Here is an 18,616-nt window from a genome sequence, read left to right on the forward strand (position 1 = left end):
ATGTGGGATTTCCCCTCTGTATGCTGTGAATATGTTTTACTACCATTGGTTAATTAAAAGAAGCTGATTCAGCCTATGGCAAGGTAGAATATAGCTAGGCAGGAAATCTAAACAGAGATGGAGAGAGAGAGAAAGTGGAGTCAGAGAGATGTCATGTAGCCACTGAAGAAGAAAGATGCCCCTCTGCTGAAACCTTATCATGAGCTTCGTGGTAAAATATAAAATAATAGAAATGGGTTAATTTAAGATGTAAGGGTTAGTTAATAATAAGCCTGAGCCTAGCAGTGTTTTAGTATAGTCTCTCTCTCTCTCTCTCTCTCTCTCTCTCTCTCTCTCTCTCTCTCTCTCTTCCCTTGGTTTTTGAGACAGGGTTTCTCTGTAGCTTTGGTGGCTATCCTGGAACTAGCTCTTGTAGACCAGGCTGGCCTTGAACTCACAGAGATCTGCCTCCTGAATGCTGGGATTAAAGATGTGAGCCACCATCTCCTGGCTAATTAATAAAGTTTCTGTGTGATTATTTTGTGTCTGGGTGTCTGGGAACGAACAAGCAGCCTCTGCCTACACTGGACTACCATTACCACTGTTCATAAAGTGCCACCCCCACATGTGTGTTTTACTAGCTTTACTTTAAAAATTTTATGCTATATATTTATTATTGGTCAATTTTAACTGTTACCTGATTTTACTCCTAGTAAGTTATTTAACTTATTTTTGTAGAGACATTCTTTGTAGCTAGAGGAGAAAATTATTTTTTAAAACTATGTATGTGGGACTATGTATACTTACTTGAGTTAGGTGGTGTTGAATCCCCTGGAGTTCCACATGGTTATGAGTGGCCCTGATTGGTGTTGGGGACTGAACTCTTTCTCTGGAAGAGCAACAAGTGCTCTTAACTGCTGAGTGGTCTCTCTAGGCCAGAGACATTATTTATAGTTTCCAAATACTGTTTGGAGTTTGAAAACTTACTTGAAAAAAAATCAGCCCAAAACAGGAGGATGACAGCCCCGGCTATGTAGTCAAATTCTATCAAAGCAATTTAAAAATTTTTAAACTAATTGCATGGTGAATCAGAATCAGTGTAATGTACTAGGTGCTGTGAGAGCTTGCTGCTGTACACTGTCTGCTTTGTAGTTCTGTTGATATGTTTTTAGTATATATTTAAAAATTGTAGTTATGTTTAATGTATTGGTGTACACACATATGTATGTGCCACAGCATACATGTGAAAGTCAGAGATCAGAGGACAATTTGTGGGAGTTCATTTTCTCCTGCTACAGTGTGTATCCTTGAAATTGAACTCAGGTCTTTAGATTTGACAGCCAGTGCCTCTACCTGTTGAGATGTTGTACATTTTTGAGGAGCAAGTCTAGATGCATGCCAGGTTAGAGTGATGGTTTCCTGAGGAACTGGGCGTTTGACTTTGCGGTCATCTTCCCTGTCTGGAAAATGCTCTGTATTTAGTTTATTAACTTTGCTGCCTCAGCCTTTGCTTTCTCTTAGTGTTTGCTTGGTGGATCTTCTGCTATTCTTTCACTTTCACCTTTTGTGTGAATTTTTGTTTTAGGTGTGCTACATGGTTATGTAGTGATGTAGTCCAGTCTAATAATCTGCCTTTGGGCAAAATAATCCTGCCTGCCAGCATTTTCAACTATTGAAATCCTGACTTTATTTCTTTCATCTTGTATTGTTTTTATTAGAATTATTTCAGGGTTTTTTTCTCTCAAACTTCCATCCCCTCTTTTTTTTTCTTTTCTTGTTCCTTCATTCTGTTTCACTGATTCCTTTCTTTTCTGAGCGAATTTTTCTCTCTAGGGTATTAAAAGTTGACCTCTACTTCTCTACCCCATTAGCCTTCCTTTAAAGCAAGTTTGGATATATTTGGTGTATACTTGAGAGTAAAGAATACCTCAGAATGACTTAGTTCTTACATCCTGGTCCATGTCTGTTTGTAGGCTGTGTCCTTGCTTTGTTAGGAAAAGGTTAGTCCCAGCGTTAGACATTGTTGTTGCTGCCTTTACCACCAGTGTTTCCTTTCTTGTTTGTGTTCCTTTCTCATTTCTCTTTGTAACTCAGAACATTTTTCAGAGGTCATTTTCTTTTTTTCTGAAGTTCATCCTTCAAAGTTTTGTAGTTAGGTTTGTTTTGGGGGAAAATCTCTTGAGATTTCCTTTGTATTTTTTGTTGAAAATATTTTTGGTGAGCTTTTAATTCTTAGGTTACAGTGGATCCTCTGTTTCCTTGAAAAGCACATATTGCCTACCCTCTGGTATCCATTTAAAAAAACTTTGTGTACGGTGTGTGTAGTGCATGCATATGCATGTTCATGTGTGTGGATGTTGGCAAGCATACTATGTACACATGTAGAGGCCTTAAGTGTCATTCTTCATCTTCTACCTTGTTTGAGACAGGGTGTCTTTTTTTCTTTCTGATGTGTGTGAGTCTGGCCCACAGTTTTAGAGATTCACTTATATCTGCCTCGCATCCCTGTACGAATGCTGGGATTACTGATGTACTGTTGCATGACAGATCTTTCTTGGGAGATGCAATACACACATCTACTCACTCCAGAAAGGGAGTTCACTGTGGACAAAGTGCAGATACCATCATAGTTCAACTCGATGAACTAGTGAGTTTTATTTAGGTCACTTACAGGAATATGGGTTACTTATAGGAGTAGAAATGACTTAAAGACATTTGTATCACCAAAGCCCACTCCACCATGGGTGATAGTTCACCAAAGCTGGAAAGCTGAAGCAACTATATGGCCTGCAGGTGCTCAGCAGGATGGAGAGTGTTGTTTCCAGTTGTTCAGCTGGGCTGAGCCTCTTCCAGCCAGACTTTATTTCTTCTAGGTAGTTTGGGTGGTTCTTGCTTCTTCCAGGTGGCTGGGCTGGTTTCAGAGTCATTTTTACAGTTGACTTGTCTGAGGAGTGACTCTCAGCATTCTTAACATTTATATACTCTTGGGGAAGAAAAGGCCTAGTGAGTCTGGTCAGTTTCAGGAACTTCCTGAAGCTATTTTGAATTGTTTGCTTCCTGTCTTAAAGGACTTCTCTGCAAAATGGATTGTTTCACCCCCTACCATCCCAAAAAAGCATGTCTTTTCACCTCCTGGTAAGCATTGTATTCTAGAACATCCTGTTGTCTCACTTTACCTTTACATCCTATGTCTTAAGAGGTTGCCCTCCGAGCTGGAAGGCCAACTCGAGGAAACTGCTGCACAGTCCCCATGTCACACTTTATGTGGATTATGGAGATCCAGACTTGGGTCTGTGGACTTGCACAGTAAATGTTTCTCCAGTTGAGCTCCTCCCCATTCCTGACCTCTGTCTTTGATGCTGAGAGTACAGCTTCCATAGGATGTTGTTTGGAGACAGTGTCTTTTACTCTGACACTTTGGAACACTCATTGTTTTTTATACTGTGGTCAGATTGTGATGTGTGTAGATCTGTGTTTATTCTAGTCTGAAGTCTGTTTCCTCATTTTTGGAAAAGTCTCAACCTTACCTTTGAAACACTTTTTCTGCTGTATTTTCCTGGAACTCCTTCATGGAGTCCTAATTGGAAGAAAGTTGGAATTTTTCTCTCTAGCTACTCTCGTTTATTTATTTTTCCTTTGCTTTGTTTTTGTTTAGTGTTTTCCTTTTCTCACGTGTTCAGGAACTTTTAGAACTTATAGTTTGCTTATTTTTAAAATGAATTTTTCATTAAAAACCTATGTGTCTGTGGTGGGCATGTGCACGTGAGTACAGGTGTCTGTGGAGTTCAGAAAATGTATTGGATCTCTTGGAGCCGTATGTAATGGTGAACCATTCTGCATGAGTGCTGGGAACTGAACTAGGTCCTCTGCAAGAGCAGCCAGTGTTCTTAACTGCTGAACTCTCTCCAACCTTCATAGTTTTCATTTTTATAAATTTTGTTAAAAAGTTTTGCATGTACACGTGTATGTCCCTGTTTGTGTATATGTGTATTCATGAATGTGTGGAGACCAGAAGTTGCTGTTGAATGTCTTCCTCAATTGTTCTTTATTGCTATGTGGGTGCTTCACATTGAACTCCGGTCCTCATACATGCATAGCAAGCTCTTCACAGACTTAACATTGAACTCAGGTCCTCGTACATGCACGCACAGCAAGCTCTTTACAGACTGAGTCAGCTCCCCAACCTAGGTTCTGTTTTTTGTTTGTTTGTTTATTTTGCCTGGTGTTTTATAACAGTAACCCTAGCTTCTTGGTCATGATTTAGTTTCTCTTACTTTTTACTGCTGGGCATAGAGGCGCATGCTTTTAATCTTAGCACTTAGGATACAGAAGCAGGCTGGTCCCTGTGAATTCAAGGCCATCCTGATCTGAGTTTCTAGTTCCAAGCCACTCAGGATATAGTGAGAACCTGTTTTAATAAACAAAACCCAGCAAACCCCCAAAATAGCAACAAAGTATTTTATTTAGCATATGTGTCGTCTATTCTGTGGTTGATACCTATAATGCCTGAAAATTATTTGGTTCTGGCTCTGCCACTGTTCTTATGCTGACTATTATTGGTGCAGTCTTGATATTTTTCATGCAGTGATCTGTGATACGAACCCACATTTGTTAGGAGTGTTTTTGTGCTTCTTGGAAGACCTGGTAGAAAACTGAGGAATCTCCCATTCTGGGCCTACTGTACATTAAGTTATTGACTTGTAAATGTTTCAGGCTTGCTGACAGCATGAGTTCATGTCAGGCTTGAAAGTTTGTTCTTTTCTGGTTCTCAGCAGGCTCTGTGACTGCCTGGGGCTTTTCTTTCAGTCTGTCTACATGAAGGAAGGCACTGTAATGGAAGCTCTCAGCTTCTGGAACCTGTCATGATCTGTACTCACCTCCCACTTTGGACTTGATCAAAGAGTTGCTCCTTTCATTTCTTGCAAGCTCACTGGCAATTTTAAAATGAAGTCTTGTCATTAAAAAATTTGGGCAAAAGGAAATAGGAGAGGCACAGCAGCTTTCAAGTTCATATGGATGCTAGTGCCTGTGTCAAATGTTATACATACAATTTGTCTAGCCCTTCCCCCCAGTGCTGGGATGAGACCTAAGGCGTTGGCATGATAAGTAGAGCTCCGCCACTGAATTACACCCACAGCTGTTCTCTTGCCTTTCTTCTTTTTGTGTGTTGTATATGGTTTCTGTGGAGTACAGGCCTGTCATGTATTCACATGACATGTCACAGAGCACATGTATGTATGCGATTGTGAGCATGTACATGCCATGACACACATGTAGAGGCCATGGATAACTTCAGGTGTCAGACTTCAGCTTCTATCTTTTTTAGACAGGGTCTCTGGTTTGCTGCTGTGATTTCCAGGTTAGCTGGCCTGTGAGCCTCCAGGGAGTCTCTTGTCTTCACTTCCCATTGTGTTGTAGGAGCACTGAGATTGTAAATGTGCTCCACTATATTTACTTTTATGCAGGTTTTGGGGATTTGAACCCAGTTCTTGATGCTTGTGTGGCAAATACTTTTAAACAGGAAGCCATTTCTCAAACCTGGTCTAGTCTGTTTTATTTCTTAGAAGTATGAAGGATCTAGGAATTTCCATATCATATAACAGCACCTCCAGAAACTAAAGGGCTATCGTTTCTAGCTTCTATTGGACACTTGAATTGGCAGTTGTTCAGAACAGTGTGTAAAATCCTGTTTTACTGGGGTCACTGCCTGATTGGTTCAGATGATGGGGTTGTGATAAGGTGGGTTAAGCTGCCTGTCCTGGCCTGGCTGATGTTGCATGCTACATACTGTTGTAGTTTCTTTCCTATTGTGGTAATAAAACACCATGACCAAACAACTTATAAAACGAGGGGTCTATTTGGGCTTATGGTTCTAGAGGGTTAAGAGTTTATCACTTCAGGGAGTATGGAAACAAGCAAGTAAGCATGATGTTGGAGCCTAATCTGAGAGCTCACATCTTAACCCACAAATGGGAAACAACACACTGGGAACGGTATGGAGTAATTTGAAACCTTAACACCCACCACCAGTGACACACCTCCTTCAGTAAGGTCACACTTTCTAATCCTTCCCAAACAGTTTCATCCAGTACTGGGGTCCAAGTAAACATGCTAGCCTATGAGACATTCTTATTCAAATAAATATATTCCACTGTCTGGCTCTCATAGGCCCAAGGCCATATTGTAATGTAAAATGCATTTAGTCCAACTTTAGAAGTCCCTTAATGTCTTAGTACAAGTTAAAAATCTCTTCTGAGATTCAAGGCAATGTCTTAACTGTAACCCATTGTAAAAATCAAAAAGCAAATTATACACTTATAGTAACATGCAATGGCATAGAATATATATTGCCATTCCAGAATGGAGGAATAGAGGCGTGTAGTGGTATTTCATTTGTATTTTAATGAATTAAGCTTGCCTAAAGATCAGAAAAATAAAACAGCGACACTGGCCAGCCTTACAGATCAGACAGTGATGACACACACTGTTAATTCCAGTAGCCACACTAACTTGCCATAGACACCAGGCTGTAGTGGTACACGTCCTTAACCCCAGAACTAAAGAGGATTATAAAACAGGAGAAGACAGCTCTCAGTCTCATTCTGAGCTTTCCTGGAGCAGAATCACCATTTATGGACTGAAGTTGAGGTAAGAGCCTATGGCTGGCTGCTTTGCTTTTCTTGTCTTCAGGTTGAACCCCAATATCTGTGTGTCAAGATCATAGTCAGGAAATGCTGGACCAAAGGAAGGCTGAAACCCAGGAGTACAACTCCAGATACTGTAGCTTCAGTCTGATGTCAAAAGAGCTTAGACGGCTCTTCCTTCCTGCTTTGCTGCCTGTAACACATTTCTTGCTCTTGGGCTGGCCCCATTCCCTGTCTGAAGCTCTTCTTGACAGATGTTTCATGGCTCTGTCATTTTCAGTATTTTGGGACTTCCAGTTCAGTCCAGGATTTACTTTTCATAGTTTCACATAATGGCCTCTTAGAGCCTCCATGCAGGGCGTCTGCTGTTACATACCTGACCTCAACAGCTCTCTGTAACCACAGAGGAAATTCCATGATCCTTTTACTGGGATCCTTTGTGACATGAAAGCTAGTACCACATGGATGACACTACCATGTTTGACTACCAATTTGGGGTGAGCTTTGTCCCTCTAGGATCACTTTTGCAGTGGCCTTGATTTGCTATTACTTTCTAGGAGCAGAAAATTTCCTAGGCCTTTTTCTTTCACAAGTTGGAAGTTTATCTGAGTGGAGTGAAGCCCTGAAGATACCCTTCCCTTTATTCCAGCATGATTCCAATTCTTCTTATCTCTTTCAGCACAAGCATTGGCTCCAACATTAAATTTCCTAGTTGCTCTTTTTCTCTTCAAACTGTGCATTTGTATTTCTTTTTGCCTTGCTTGTTCTTTCCCATTGTAGAGCTGCATAAAAGTGAGTATATAATAAATTTGGGACAGAGTTGATAATAGGTTGCCTTGAAATCCCCTCTACTAAAGAAATTAGCCGGGCGGTGGTGGCACATGCCTTTAATCCCAGTACTCAGGAGGCAGAGACAGGCGGATTTGTGAGTTCGAGGCCAGCCTGGTCTACAAGAGCTAGTTCCAGGACAGGCTCCAAAACTACAGAGAAACCCTGTCTCGGAAAACAAACAAAAAAATAAAAGAAAAGAAATTAGTCCATTTTCAGTTTAGCCTCAGCCAAGTTCTTAGGATGAGAGCAGAAAGCAGCCACACTGTTGCCCAAAATATCATAAGATCATTCTCTAACCTAGTTGCTAATATTGTTCCTCTATGAAACATCTTGAACTTGGCCTCCATAGTCCTTGTTGTACTCAGCACTGTCTTCCAAGCTCCTATTAGAATGACTCATTCAGTTCTGCTAATGATGTTTAACCATTTTTCTAGCCCAAAGTTTCAAAGCCTTCCATATCCTCCGAACCCAGATGGTCAGATCTGTCGGTGCACATAGTCCACTCCCTGGTACCAACTCTGTCTTAGTTAGTTTTCTCTTGCTGTGACAAAGACCCGTGAGCAAGGTAACTAATAAGAGGAATTTGGATCTTATGGTCCAGGAGGGGTAAGAGTCCATCAGAGTCAAGGTGGGGAGCATGACAGCAGGTAGGCAGGCATGGCAATGGAGCCCCAACTGAGAGTTCACTTCTCACCCCACAAATAGGAATTAGAGAGCACACTGGGAATGGCGCAAGTCTTGAAACCTCAAGATCTGCTCCCAGTGACACAACAAGGCCATCCCTCCCAATCCTTCCCAGATAGTTCTGTTAACTGGGGACCAGGTATTCAAACATATGAGCCTATGAACCATTCCCATTCAGACCACCATACATTCTTTGGATAAGAGCTATAACTAGAGTTTAGATGACTTCATTAAACCTTAAGAACACAGTAGTACACTTATAAACTGAGAGTAGGCTAGATATAAATATAGACTTGGTACTACAAGGGCAAAGACATTGGTAAGCAGGATTGTTGGGTTTCCTGTAAGATTTTCTGCCTGTGGTTTTATACACAGAATGTAATGTCACAATGTTATTGCTAAAACTTCCTCTTATGTAATAGCCTTCTGCAGATTAAAATCATTAAACATGGTTTATGCTTTGTAATTGTTTTACCCATATGTTATAGTTGGACATGTGAGATATAAATACGTTTAGATCCTTTAGGGAATGATTCAAGATGAAATACAATGTGGATAACACATAAAGTCAGCACTGTATTCTTTTGCATTTCAGTCTAATGCTGATGTCCCTGTACAATGTGAGTATCAATTCAAAAGGCTTGAAATACATCAGTGAGAGTCCTGGATTTATCTCTTTGCTGCAGTGGCTTTTGAATGGTAAGCAGTGTTCTACTATGTTCTTGTATAGTCAGTCATATGCTAACCCAGCTGGAGGAGGTATTGGTGTATTAGAAATCAGGAACCATTTTCATACAATGTTTACTCTTTAAAAATGACTTCTTTTTTGTTGGAGTGACTTCTGGGGATGGAAGAGAAAGAATATTCTTTTGTGGTGTCAATTTTCAAACCTTGGTACCCTCAGACACTGGGTTCTCAAAACCCTGCTCCTCCCCAAATAACTTTCTACTCTAGAAACCAACTGATATACTAGTAGTTCCTAGTTATATTTCTCAACTATAGATTTTAGTTTTAGTTGTGACCTTTGCCACAAATCATTTTATAAAACAGCATAAATATTCTCCTTCAGAATAGTAGATATGTGGTGGACATGGAAGAAAAAATCCAGACGTCTAGGCAGAATGAAATAGGAGACCCATGAAGTTGCATATGGATGTGTCTTCAATTGTAAATAAAATGAATCTTACCTTACTGCTTCCTTTCTTGCTTACCTTCACCACTAATTTAGCCTAAAGTTTTGTCCCAATTTCACCATAATTGTAAAGCTTAAAATGTATACATGTCATTCAAATATTCAAGTGACAAAAATGAAATTTTCGTTTTTTAAAATTCAAATTAATCTGTTTTGAACTTTTGTTATGCTTGATATGAATACTTTTTTCTAATAGTTTTATTGAGGTCCAATAGTTGCATATATCTTAAATGAAAAAAATTGATCATTTGAGTCCAAATATCTACCTTTAAAATCATTAACATAGTGTCAAGGTAATGAAAGCATCATCCCACAAGGCCATTTCCCCTTCCCACCTGCCTCTCACTTTTCAGAAGGCCACTCACCTCTTTTCTACATTGTAGTTTAGTTTCTATTTTCTACAGTGATTATTATATCTACTAGTTCACTGATTCCTGTTACACATTGGTCAGTTATGCAGATGAACCTTTTGGATTGTTTATACAGCTTTGACATGTTACAGATACAGAGTCTTTCATATGCATGGAGATGTGCTGGTATTTCTTTTGGGTAGATCCTAGGCACAGAATGACTGGGTCATATGGAAGAAGTATATTCACTTTTTTAAACTGTTAACTGCTCTGCCATTCACATTCCCACCAGAGGATACAGTACCAACTGCTTGTCCTCACGGTTCTTGGTCCACTTGTACCATTTAGGTTTAGATATTCCTATAGAGATGTCTTGGTACCACATTGTTGCATTATTACTAATAGTGTTTGCATCAAAGTAAGAGATTAAAAAGGAGGACATGACTGCTCCTGGGCATGGTAGAGGTGAAGGTTTGTTGTAGATATGAGGAAGAGCATCTCCAAAGGGATAGCCAATAATGCACATGATCCTCAGCTGGGTCATATGAGGAGAGGTGGGAAGGGAGAGCTAGGAGACCAGGAGACCAAAGGGCAAATGAGTGGGGAAAAAAAAAGAACTGGCATAGCCAAAATGGGGAAGAGCCACTGGGGGAAGGGTAACCCATCCTAGTTCTTAGACTGAAGATTAGGGTAGTGTCCAGGGCATATCAGCCAGGACCCTGTAATAGATAGGGACTAAGGGATGATAGGAAAACCTGGTGGCCTCGGTCCACTTTGATGTGTTAAATAGGCACCTCAGCCATTTGTCTCAAGATTGATACTAGGTGTTGAACATGTTTCCATGTATTCCGAATCAATCGTGATGGTGTTGTAATCTTAAGAAGCATAAATCCTCAAGGGGCTGGAGACATGGCTCAATGGTTCAGAGCACTGACTGCTCTTCCAGAGGACCCAGATTCACTTCCCAGCACTCACAACTAGCTCGTAACTGTCTGTAGTTCCAGTTCCTGGATAACTGATACTCTCAAACAGGCAGGAAAGCAAAACACCAATGCATATAAAATAAAAATAAATAAATCATTAAAATTTTTTAAAAGAAGAATAGCCAGGTGGTAGTGGTGCATTCCTTTAATCCCAGCACTTGGGATGCAGAGGCAGGAGGAACTATGAGTTTGAGGACAGCCTGGTCTACAGAACTATTCCAGGACAGCTAGGACTGTTACACAAGGAAACCCTGTCTCAAAAAAAGAAGAGAAAGAGGAGAAGCATAAATTCTCTAACTATGTTTTTTCCCAAGTTGTTTTGGCTGTTTCTAAGACTTTTGCCATGAATTTGAGAATAAATGTGTCACTTAGTACAAACAAGAAACCTTTTTAGAAATTTTATTGGGTGTCTGTTGAATCAGTAGTTTATTTAGGGGAGTATTGACATATTAGCAATATTGAATCTTCTAAGCCAGGAGCCCAGGTGTATAGGTAATTCTCCTGTGTCTGTATGTCCTAGGAACATCTGAGGGATGTATGTAGAGTGGACATCCTTGCAGTGAGTGTAGAGGTATTCTCTCCTACCAGAGCAGAATGTGTTTATCACCTTTGTCGTGACGATATATAACTCTAGGGGACAGATCAGGCACACTACTATTCATGTGAAGAGATGTGGATTCTCTAAGCCTGGGGTCCCTTTGCTGAAATGCAGTCTGTGTCATGTGCAAAGTCTGTCACATTCATTGGATCTTGAGCCAGCACAAACATGGAGATTCTGGCTGTAGCTATGACTAAGAAGTTCTGTCTTAGACAGCAGTGCATTGTCAAGATCCTTCAAAATGTACATATATCTTGTAAACCTACAAGTAGGGTGAAACCCTAGGGTTCTATAGTTTAAAGGCTGGTTAAGTAGGCTTTAGATCCCATGTGCCCCAAGCCTGGATACTCAACTAAACAGCTTTTGTCTCTTGAGAATGCATCACGGAACTAGGTAATTCCTGAACTTAGTGTCTGTGTGAGATCCACAGTACTAGCCTGTAGGACTAGGGGAGATGATTAGGGAGAAGATAATTGAAGAGGAAGTCCCAACTAAGCCAGAGCTGCTGCCACTCCACATGGACCACATATATACTCTGATCTGTTTTGCCTCCTGTAAGGCAAGGCATTATTGCCTGCTTCTCAGACGAGGAGGCCAAGTGGCTTGCTGGAGGTTAGCAGCTGTGTGGCAGTGGAGTTGGGTTTGAACCGTGACTGCCTGCTCCATGACCTTACCCTAGCTGCTCTGCAGTCACTGGCAGGGCTGTAAACCTCCATTCTGGAGATGGTCTACTTTAGCAGCCATTGGAACTGGCATTGCTTGGTTTTGCAGAAACTTTTGTTCTCAAACAGTATGCCTGGCTCTGCTTGCATCAGTGACCCTCCAGCAGCCTTTGTGAGTTGTTTGCTTGTTTATGACGGAAGATCTGAGACTGAGTATTCTCTGATGCCATAACTGTGCTGGTCCAGAAGTGTCTATGGGGCGTGTGAGAATCTCAGCTGAGTTTATGCTTCTCTCCTGGGTGTTCTTTATGCCCGTAGACTACCTGCCTTGACACAATGGAGTGGTTCCTAAGGTTTCTTACCCACTGTGCTACTGGGGCTGTTTGACTTTCTTGATCTTGAAGACAGTTCCTTGTTCTTTGAACACAGCAAGCACATCCAAACCCTGATATCCATTGCAAGTCATCTCACTTGATGCCTTTAACAGCATTCCTTGTAAAGTCAAACAAAACATGATGGACTCAAATCCCAGATGCTTAACCACTGAGTTGTGTATTTTCTATTTTATGTCACTTTAATTTTAAATGTTTTAACTTTAAATGTTAATTTAATGTGTGTTTAAGTGTGCTTTTGTTGTTGTCAGTACTGCAACCTGGAACTGCAGGCGGTGCTTAGCATGTCTGCTACTGAGTTCCTTCCCCAGCCCTGCCCTGCAGTTTAGAAAGTTGAGTGTATTTTATTGTGAAGTAGGAAACAGGAGCACACTGGCTTCCTGAGAAACTGTGCTGCTTGTGCTTGGTGACTGCACTGTTGCTCTCAGGACCTGACCCTATCACTTCTGACCAGGAAAGAATTTGAAGACTGGCTGTCTATAATCTTATACCATTAAGTAGATTGAATTTGTGAAAATGTACTTGATTTTGCTCAGGATCAATAATTTTTCAAAGGTCTGAAGCAAAGAGATTGCTAACTCTCAGAAATCAATTTCTGTGTTATCATATAACCCCATCACGGAGCTTGATGTGTTTAAAGAGAATAGCTTTAGACTCATTACACAGATGTGAATTGAAACTTTCATGCTGGTAAACTGATCTAATTAGTTAGAACTTCACTTGTCTGATCTGTACAGTGGGCGTTCACCTCAGGGTCTTACCATAATCCAGCAGGTGTCGGCTCTCCCTTTTATTTCTGATCTAAGTATCCCATGGAAATTTGTGTCCTTTTCCTTTGCTTAACCTAAGCAAGTTACTTCTGAGTTTTCAGACCCTCTGCTTCAGAGATTAGTTGCTGCTGTGCTTATCTCTGGGAAGCTCATCTCATTCCCTCTAACCTTTGCTGGATTTCATTTTTCTTTCATTTGTTCATCTACGTGGCTGCCTCTTTCCCAGGCTGGGTTCAAATTCTTCACATTCCTCTTAAACCACAGAACTGGCACAGAACTCTAACAAATAGCTGATGAGGACAGTGTGTATTTGGGTGGTGACCACAAGTTATGTAACTGCTAATGCAGACTAGTGTCAGAATCCCCCTGGCAGCTGTGGTGCTGCCTTCCCTGCCTGAAGATCCAGTGCTGAATGGGCACACAGCATTCACACCCCATCTCACATCCACTTCTCTGAGTGACCTGAAACCTGGCATGCTTTACAGACTTTACAAACTTGACCTCAGACCTTCCTCTAGAGAGCCAGTCTCAGAGCCTGCTCTGTTTGATGAGTCCACATGCACATCAAATGGACATTCACGTCCAATGTTTATACCAAATTCCAACCTTTTCCATACAAACCCTGTCCACAGTCTGTCCAGTCTCAATGAATTTCAGCTCTCCTTCTCAACTTATCCAGCTGTTTAAGCCCTCCCAGCAACTCTTGATTTCTTTTTAGTCTGTCACATCAAGATCTAGTCTGTTTGGAAGTCCTGAGACTGTGCTTTTAAATTGTACCTGGGATTAGAATAGCAGGAAGTGTCCTCCTTGTCCCAAGCCACCATCATCTCAGATGAGAACCTTCTGCAGGGCAACAGGGTTCCATGTTGTAGTCCAACTCATGTTAGGAGCCAGGAATAGGAGGGAACAGACCACCAACCAGCTTTCTTCATTGAACCAAGAGCTGAGAGAGAAAAATATTGTTAAAAATGCTTTTAGCTAGAATAGTAAACTGTACCTAAAGAACAAAACTCAAGGAGGACATTAACTATATTAACTGAAAACTACTTGTTTTGTAGTCTAGTTTAGCTTCTAAATTATGATCCTCCTGTCTCAGCTTACTGTGTTCTGGGATTAGAGGTGTGTCAGTATAACTGAACTTCTTACTCAAACTTGAAATTCAGATTTTATGGCTCAGGGATTGGACGACAGGAAATAAAGCCTAAGTTCACTTCTAGGTAATAGCCTAATAGAAAACTCCAAAGGTCCTTACTAGACATGTTCCTCTGTAGTGTGAATTTATATAGGCCTTAATAATAAAAGCCTGAAGTCAGCTATCGGGGTCAAAGCTGATAGATCAGAGAAACAGCAACCAACCACTAGAGAGTTCTTACCTCTACCAATGCTCAGACCAAAGGGGCTATCCTGTCTATGAATCCTCAGACTTCTGCTGTCTCTACAAAACCTCATGCTGCATCTGTCTCTATTAATCCTCAGACTGCATCTAAGCTCCTGTCTCCTCCCGCCTTATTTTCTCCTCTCCACCCATCCGTTTCACTCCTGTCTCCACCTCCCTAGATCTGGGATTAAAGGCGTGCGATCCCAAGTGCTGGGATCACCTTTGTGTGAGCTCTGTTTCTCTTTTATACAGATTGAATCTTGTGTAGCCCAGGGTGGCCTTGAATTCACAGAGATCCTTCTCCCTCTCTTGAGTGCTGGGATTAAAGGTGTGTGCCACTACTGCCTGGCCTCTGGCTAACTAGTGGCTTAGTTCTGTACTCTGATCTTCAGACAAACTTTATTTGTTAGATTATAAACAAAATACTCACTATACTCCTCCAACTCTGATCTTTAGGATAATATGTTTCTTTGACCTTTGAGTGTGGTAGGGGGAAAGTCTCTTTGCAGAATGAATAGCCAGGCTGATTTTCATGCTGGGTTGAAGGCTTGCTTCCAATCAACTTGGCTAGGCCACTGTATCTACACATTTAGTTAGACATTCTCACATACTTGCAAAGATGTTTTGAGATGAGATTAACTTTGAAATTGGTAGACTTGAGTAAAACAGAGGGCCCTAGCTGGTGCAGTAAACTTTGTCCAGTCAGATGGAGGCCTGAGTAGGATACACAGGCTTGCTGCTTGAGCTGGAGTGTGGCCCTTTTCTGTCTCACCAGAAATGATAGCACTAGGTTGTGAGTCTAACCACTTTTGGACTGGAACTGTGTGTTGTTTTTCTTCATTCTCCATTTCCTGCCTTTACTGTGTGCCAATCTTTTTTAAAAAAAACATTTTTTTCATTTTACATACCAACTCCATTCTCCGCCATCCAACCCCTCCCTGCATCTGTTCCTCAGAGTGGGTAAGGCCTCTCTTGTGGAGTCAGCTAAGTCTGGCGTACTAAGTTGAGGCAGGACCAAGCCCCTCCCCTCTGTATCAAGGTTGAGGCAAGGTATCTTACTGTAGGGAATGGGCTCCAAAAAGCTAGTTCAGGAACCCAGGATAAGTCCTGGTCCTATTGCCAGCGCCCCCCAGCAGATCAACCCACATAACTGTCACACGCATTCAGAGGTCCTAGTTTGGTCCTATGCAGGTTTCCCAACTGTCAATCCAGAGTCCTTGTGCTCCCACTAGCTTGGATCAGCTGTCTCTGTGGTTTTCCCCATCATGATCTTAATCCCTCTTGTTCATATGATTGATCCCTCCCCCCTGTCTTCAACTAAACTCCAGGAGCTCAGCCCAGTGCTTGGCTGTATAGATCACTGCATCTGCTTCCATCAGTTACTGGATGTAGGTTCTATGATGACAATTAGGGTAGTCACAGATTATAATCACTAATCTGATTACAGAAGGCCAGGTCAGGCACCCTCTCCACTATTGCTAGGAGTCTTAGCTGGGGTTATCCTTGCGGATTCCTGGGAATTTCCCTAGTACCCTGTTTCTCCCTGTTTGCCATCTTTAGAGTTAATTATCTCCCTATCCATCTGCCAATCTGTCCATTCATCCATCTTCACATCTTTTGGGTGCATTTTTCAGGTGAACCATTTAGAAAAAAGTTTCTTGAGGAACTTTTGATTTCAGCCGACTTCTTAATGAATTCATTAAAGTAGGATTCCAGGCTTAAAATCATATTTCTTTTATTTCTTATATTATAATTACATCATTTCCCTCTCCCTTTCCTCCATCTAACCCCTCACATTTATCGCTCCTTGCTTTCTTTCAAATTCATGGTCTCTTTTTTGCTAATTGTTGTATACATACATATTTTGAAATACACAAGTACAACCTGCCCTGTCTGTAAAATGTGAACTTGTTTTCAAGACTAGATTTGGTGCTGGATAAGCAATTAGTGTCCTTTTCCTGGGGAAGACTGCTTTCTCCAATCAGCGTTTCTTGGCTACTTGCAGTTGTTTGTGTAGTATTGAATCCTCTTTGACTTTCCCGTATCCACTTTGACATGTCTGTCAATTCTGTTGCTGTCCTTGTTCAGCTCATTTTTAGCCGGTCATGTTGGTGAGACTTTATGGGTGGTGTAGTTTTTGACATTTCTAGGAGAGACAATATCACAGCAAACTCCCTGGTCTTCTGGCACTTAGAATCTCCAAAATCTTTTTATATCTGCAGGCACTGCATACATGTGGTGCACACACTGTATGCAGATATGCATACTCATAAAATAAAAATAATTCTTTAAAAACGTAAACTACCACTAAATATATTAACCTTTGAAGCAGGTGGATAAAAGATAAAAACCTTAAAAGAAATATCACAGACTGATAGTTGTCTCTCAAAGAAGCATGATGCATGTGGGCTGAGTCTCTGACTAATAACAAGAAGGAAATAGAGAGCACCATTATCCACATCTTTATTCTCCTAACGCTGGAGGTGATGTGTCCAGCAGCCTGATCTTCCCTGGGGTGAACTCTGTCCCCACACACTGTGAACCAGAGTAAACCTTCCTCAGCACACTGCTCATGTCAGGTGTTAGACCACAGCAAGAGAAGTTAGGAACATAGAACCTGAGAGCAATCGCTATTTTCTCATTAAAATTATGTATATGTATGATGTATGTGTGTATGTGGTGCTGGGGGAGGCTAAGGTGAGTGCCACAGCACATTTGGAGGTCAGAGGATAATGGCGGGAATTGGTTCTCGCTGTCTAGCTTTCTCTAGGTTACAAGGATCAAACTCAGGTCTCTAGGCTAGACTGCTGAGCCCTCTCATTGCCCCTCTCCTATGTATCTTAATGATCTCAATAATGAGAGGCTGCCTGGAGTCCTGTTCGCTGCCAGAAATGGTTTGTAGAGCAAGGAGCTAAGTACCACCTTAGCCTTTGAGATTATCAAGGCTGCTAGCAACTGGACTACCACCATCTAGAATATATTAGTCCTGAGGAAATCAGACCACCCATTTCCTCAAGGTTGTTCTGAGAGGAAAGCATTTGGAGTTAGAGGCAGAGGAGCCCAAAAGTATGGGTTGTCATTGTAGTGATATTTTGTTTGTGTTTTAACAAATAAAGCTTGCCTGAAGAGTGCAGAACTAAGCCACTAGAGGTCAGGCAATGGTGACTCACACCTTTAATCCCAGCACTCAGGAGACAGAAGCAGATGGATGTCTGTTAGTTTAAGGCCATCCTGGGCCACATGAAATTGATCCAGTCTAAAAGAGAAACAGAGCTCACATAAAGGTGATCCCAGTACTTGGGATCACACTCCTTTAATCCCAGCACTAGGGAGGTGGAGACAGAAGTGCTAAGGCTGGGCAGAGAGAGGAATATAAGGTGGGAGGAGACAGGAACTCAGGGCAGTCTAGGCAGTCTGAGGAGGCAGTGTGAGGAGGCAGTATGAGGACAAGAGCGCTCTTTTGGTCTGAGCATTGGGAGAGGTAAGAACTCTAGTGGTTGACTGCTCTGCTTCTCTGATCTTTCAGCTTTCACCCCTATATCTGACTCCAGGTTTTTATTAAGAACAGTTAGCATATGTGCTACATTCATCCTCAGCACACACTATAACATGGCCCTCAATACCCTTCCCGCGTGATCTTCCCCTAACACAGTGCCTCCTTCACAGTCTGTCTTTCTATGTTCCCTGCTCCCTACTCAGCTATGTCCCCATATCAAGGTTCCATTATTGCTATGAAACAAATGAACTTCTCAGTCTTTGGAGTTATATCAAGGCTGCTTCAATTGGAGTTTGGGGTAGCCCAGGCTCTATCTTCTGAGGTCTCTTCTCATGTGTGCTCTACAGGCTTCACACTGATAAGGCAGCTCTGCTCACATGTTCTTGGGGGTACTCCAGTCCCCAGGAGGCACAGCTCCACCATGCACTCTAGCCCATCATCAGCCACAGGGTAGAGTGTGGAAGAGACCACTCAAATCATGCTTGAGTACGAGAGGCTTGTGACCTGTGAGAGTCTGTGGTCTTCTTAGGTCACCATTTGCATCTGAACAGTCCCTGAAGGAGCCTTGATCTGCAGTGAGGCTGATGCTGTGAATCATTTGTTACACATTTGTCAGCATGTGTGAATGTGTTTGTTATAGTGTGCTCTATTAGCATA

General features: G+C 41.6%; 1 protein-coding gene and 1 long non-coding RNA gene across 3 annotated transcripts in view; one reads left to right on the forward strand and one right to left on the reverse strand.

The window, feature by feature from the left end:
- LOC125411332 (uncharacterized) overlaps positions 1-15,567 on the reverse strand; it is a 49,466-nt gene extending 33,899 nt beyond the window's left edge. The window contains exons 1-2 of the long non-coding RNA XR_007235297.3: positions 15,372-15,567; positions 13,863-14,028 (exon numbers count right to left, since the gene is read on the reverse strand). This is a non-coding gene — a long non-coding RNA (uncharacterized LOC125411332). The remainder of the gene's footprint in view (positions 1-13,862; positions 14,029-15,371) is intronic.
- Hsf2bp (heat shock transcription factor 2 binding protein) overlaps positions 1-18,616 on the forward strand; it is a 90,868-nt gene that overhangs the window by 43,030 nt on the left and 29,222 nt on the right. Inside the window, exon 7 of one of the 2 annotated variants that reach the window (XM_048451313.3) lies at positions 8,734-8,837. The exons of the other annotated variant lie outside the window; for it this stretch is intronic. Within the exon in view, the coding sequence (XP_048307270.1) occupies positions 8,734-8,837 (104 nt within the window). The remainder of the gene's footprint in view (positions 1-8,733; positions 8,838-18,616) is intronic. 2 annotated transcript variants of the gene reach the window in all.

The sequence above is a fragment of the Myodes glareolus genome, chromosome 18, assembly GCF_982192425.1.
Source record: "Myodes glareolus chromosome 18, mMyoGla1.1, whole genome shotgun sequence".
Classification (NCBI taxonomy): Eukaryota; Metazoa; Chordata; class Mammalia; order Rodentia; family Cricetidae; genus Myodes; species Myodes glareolus.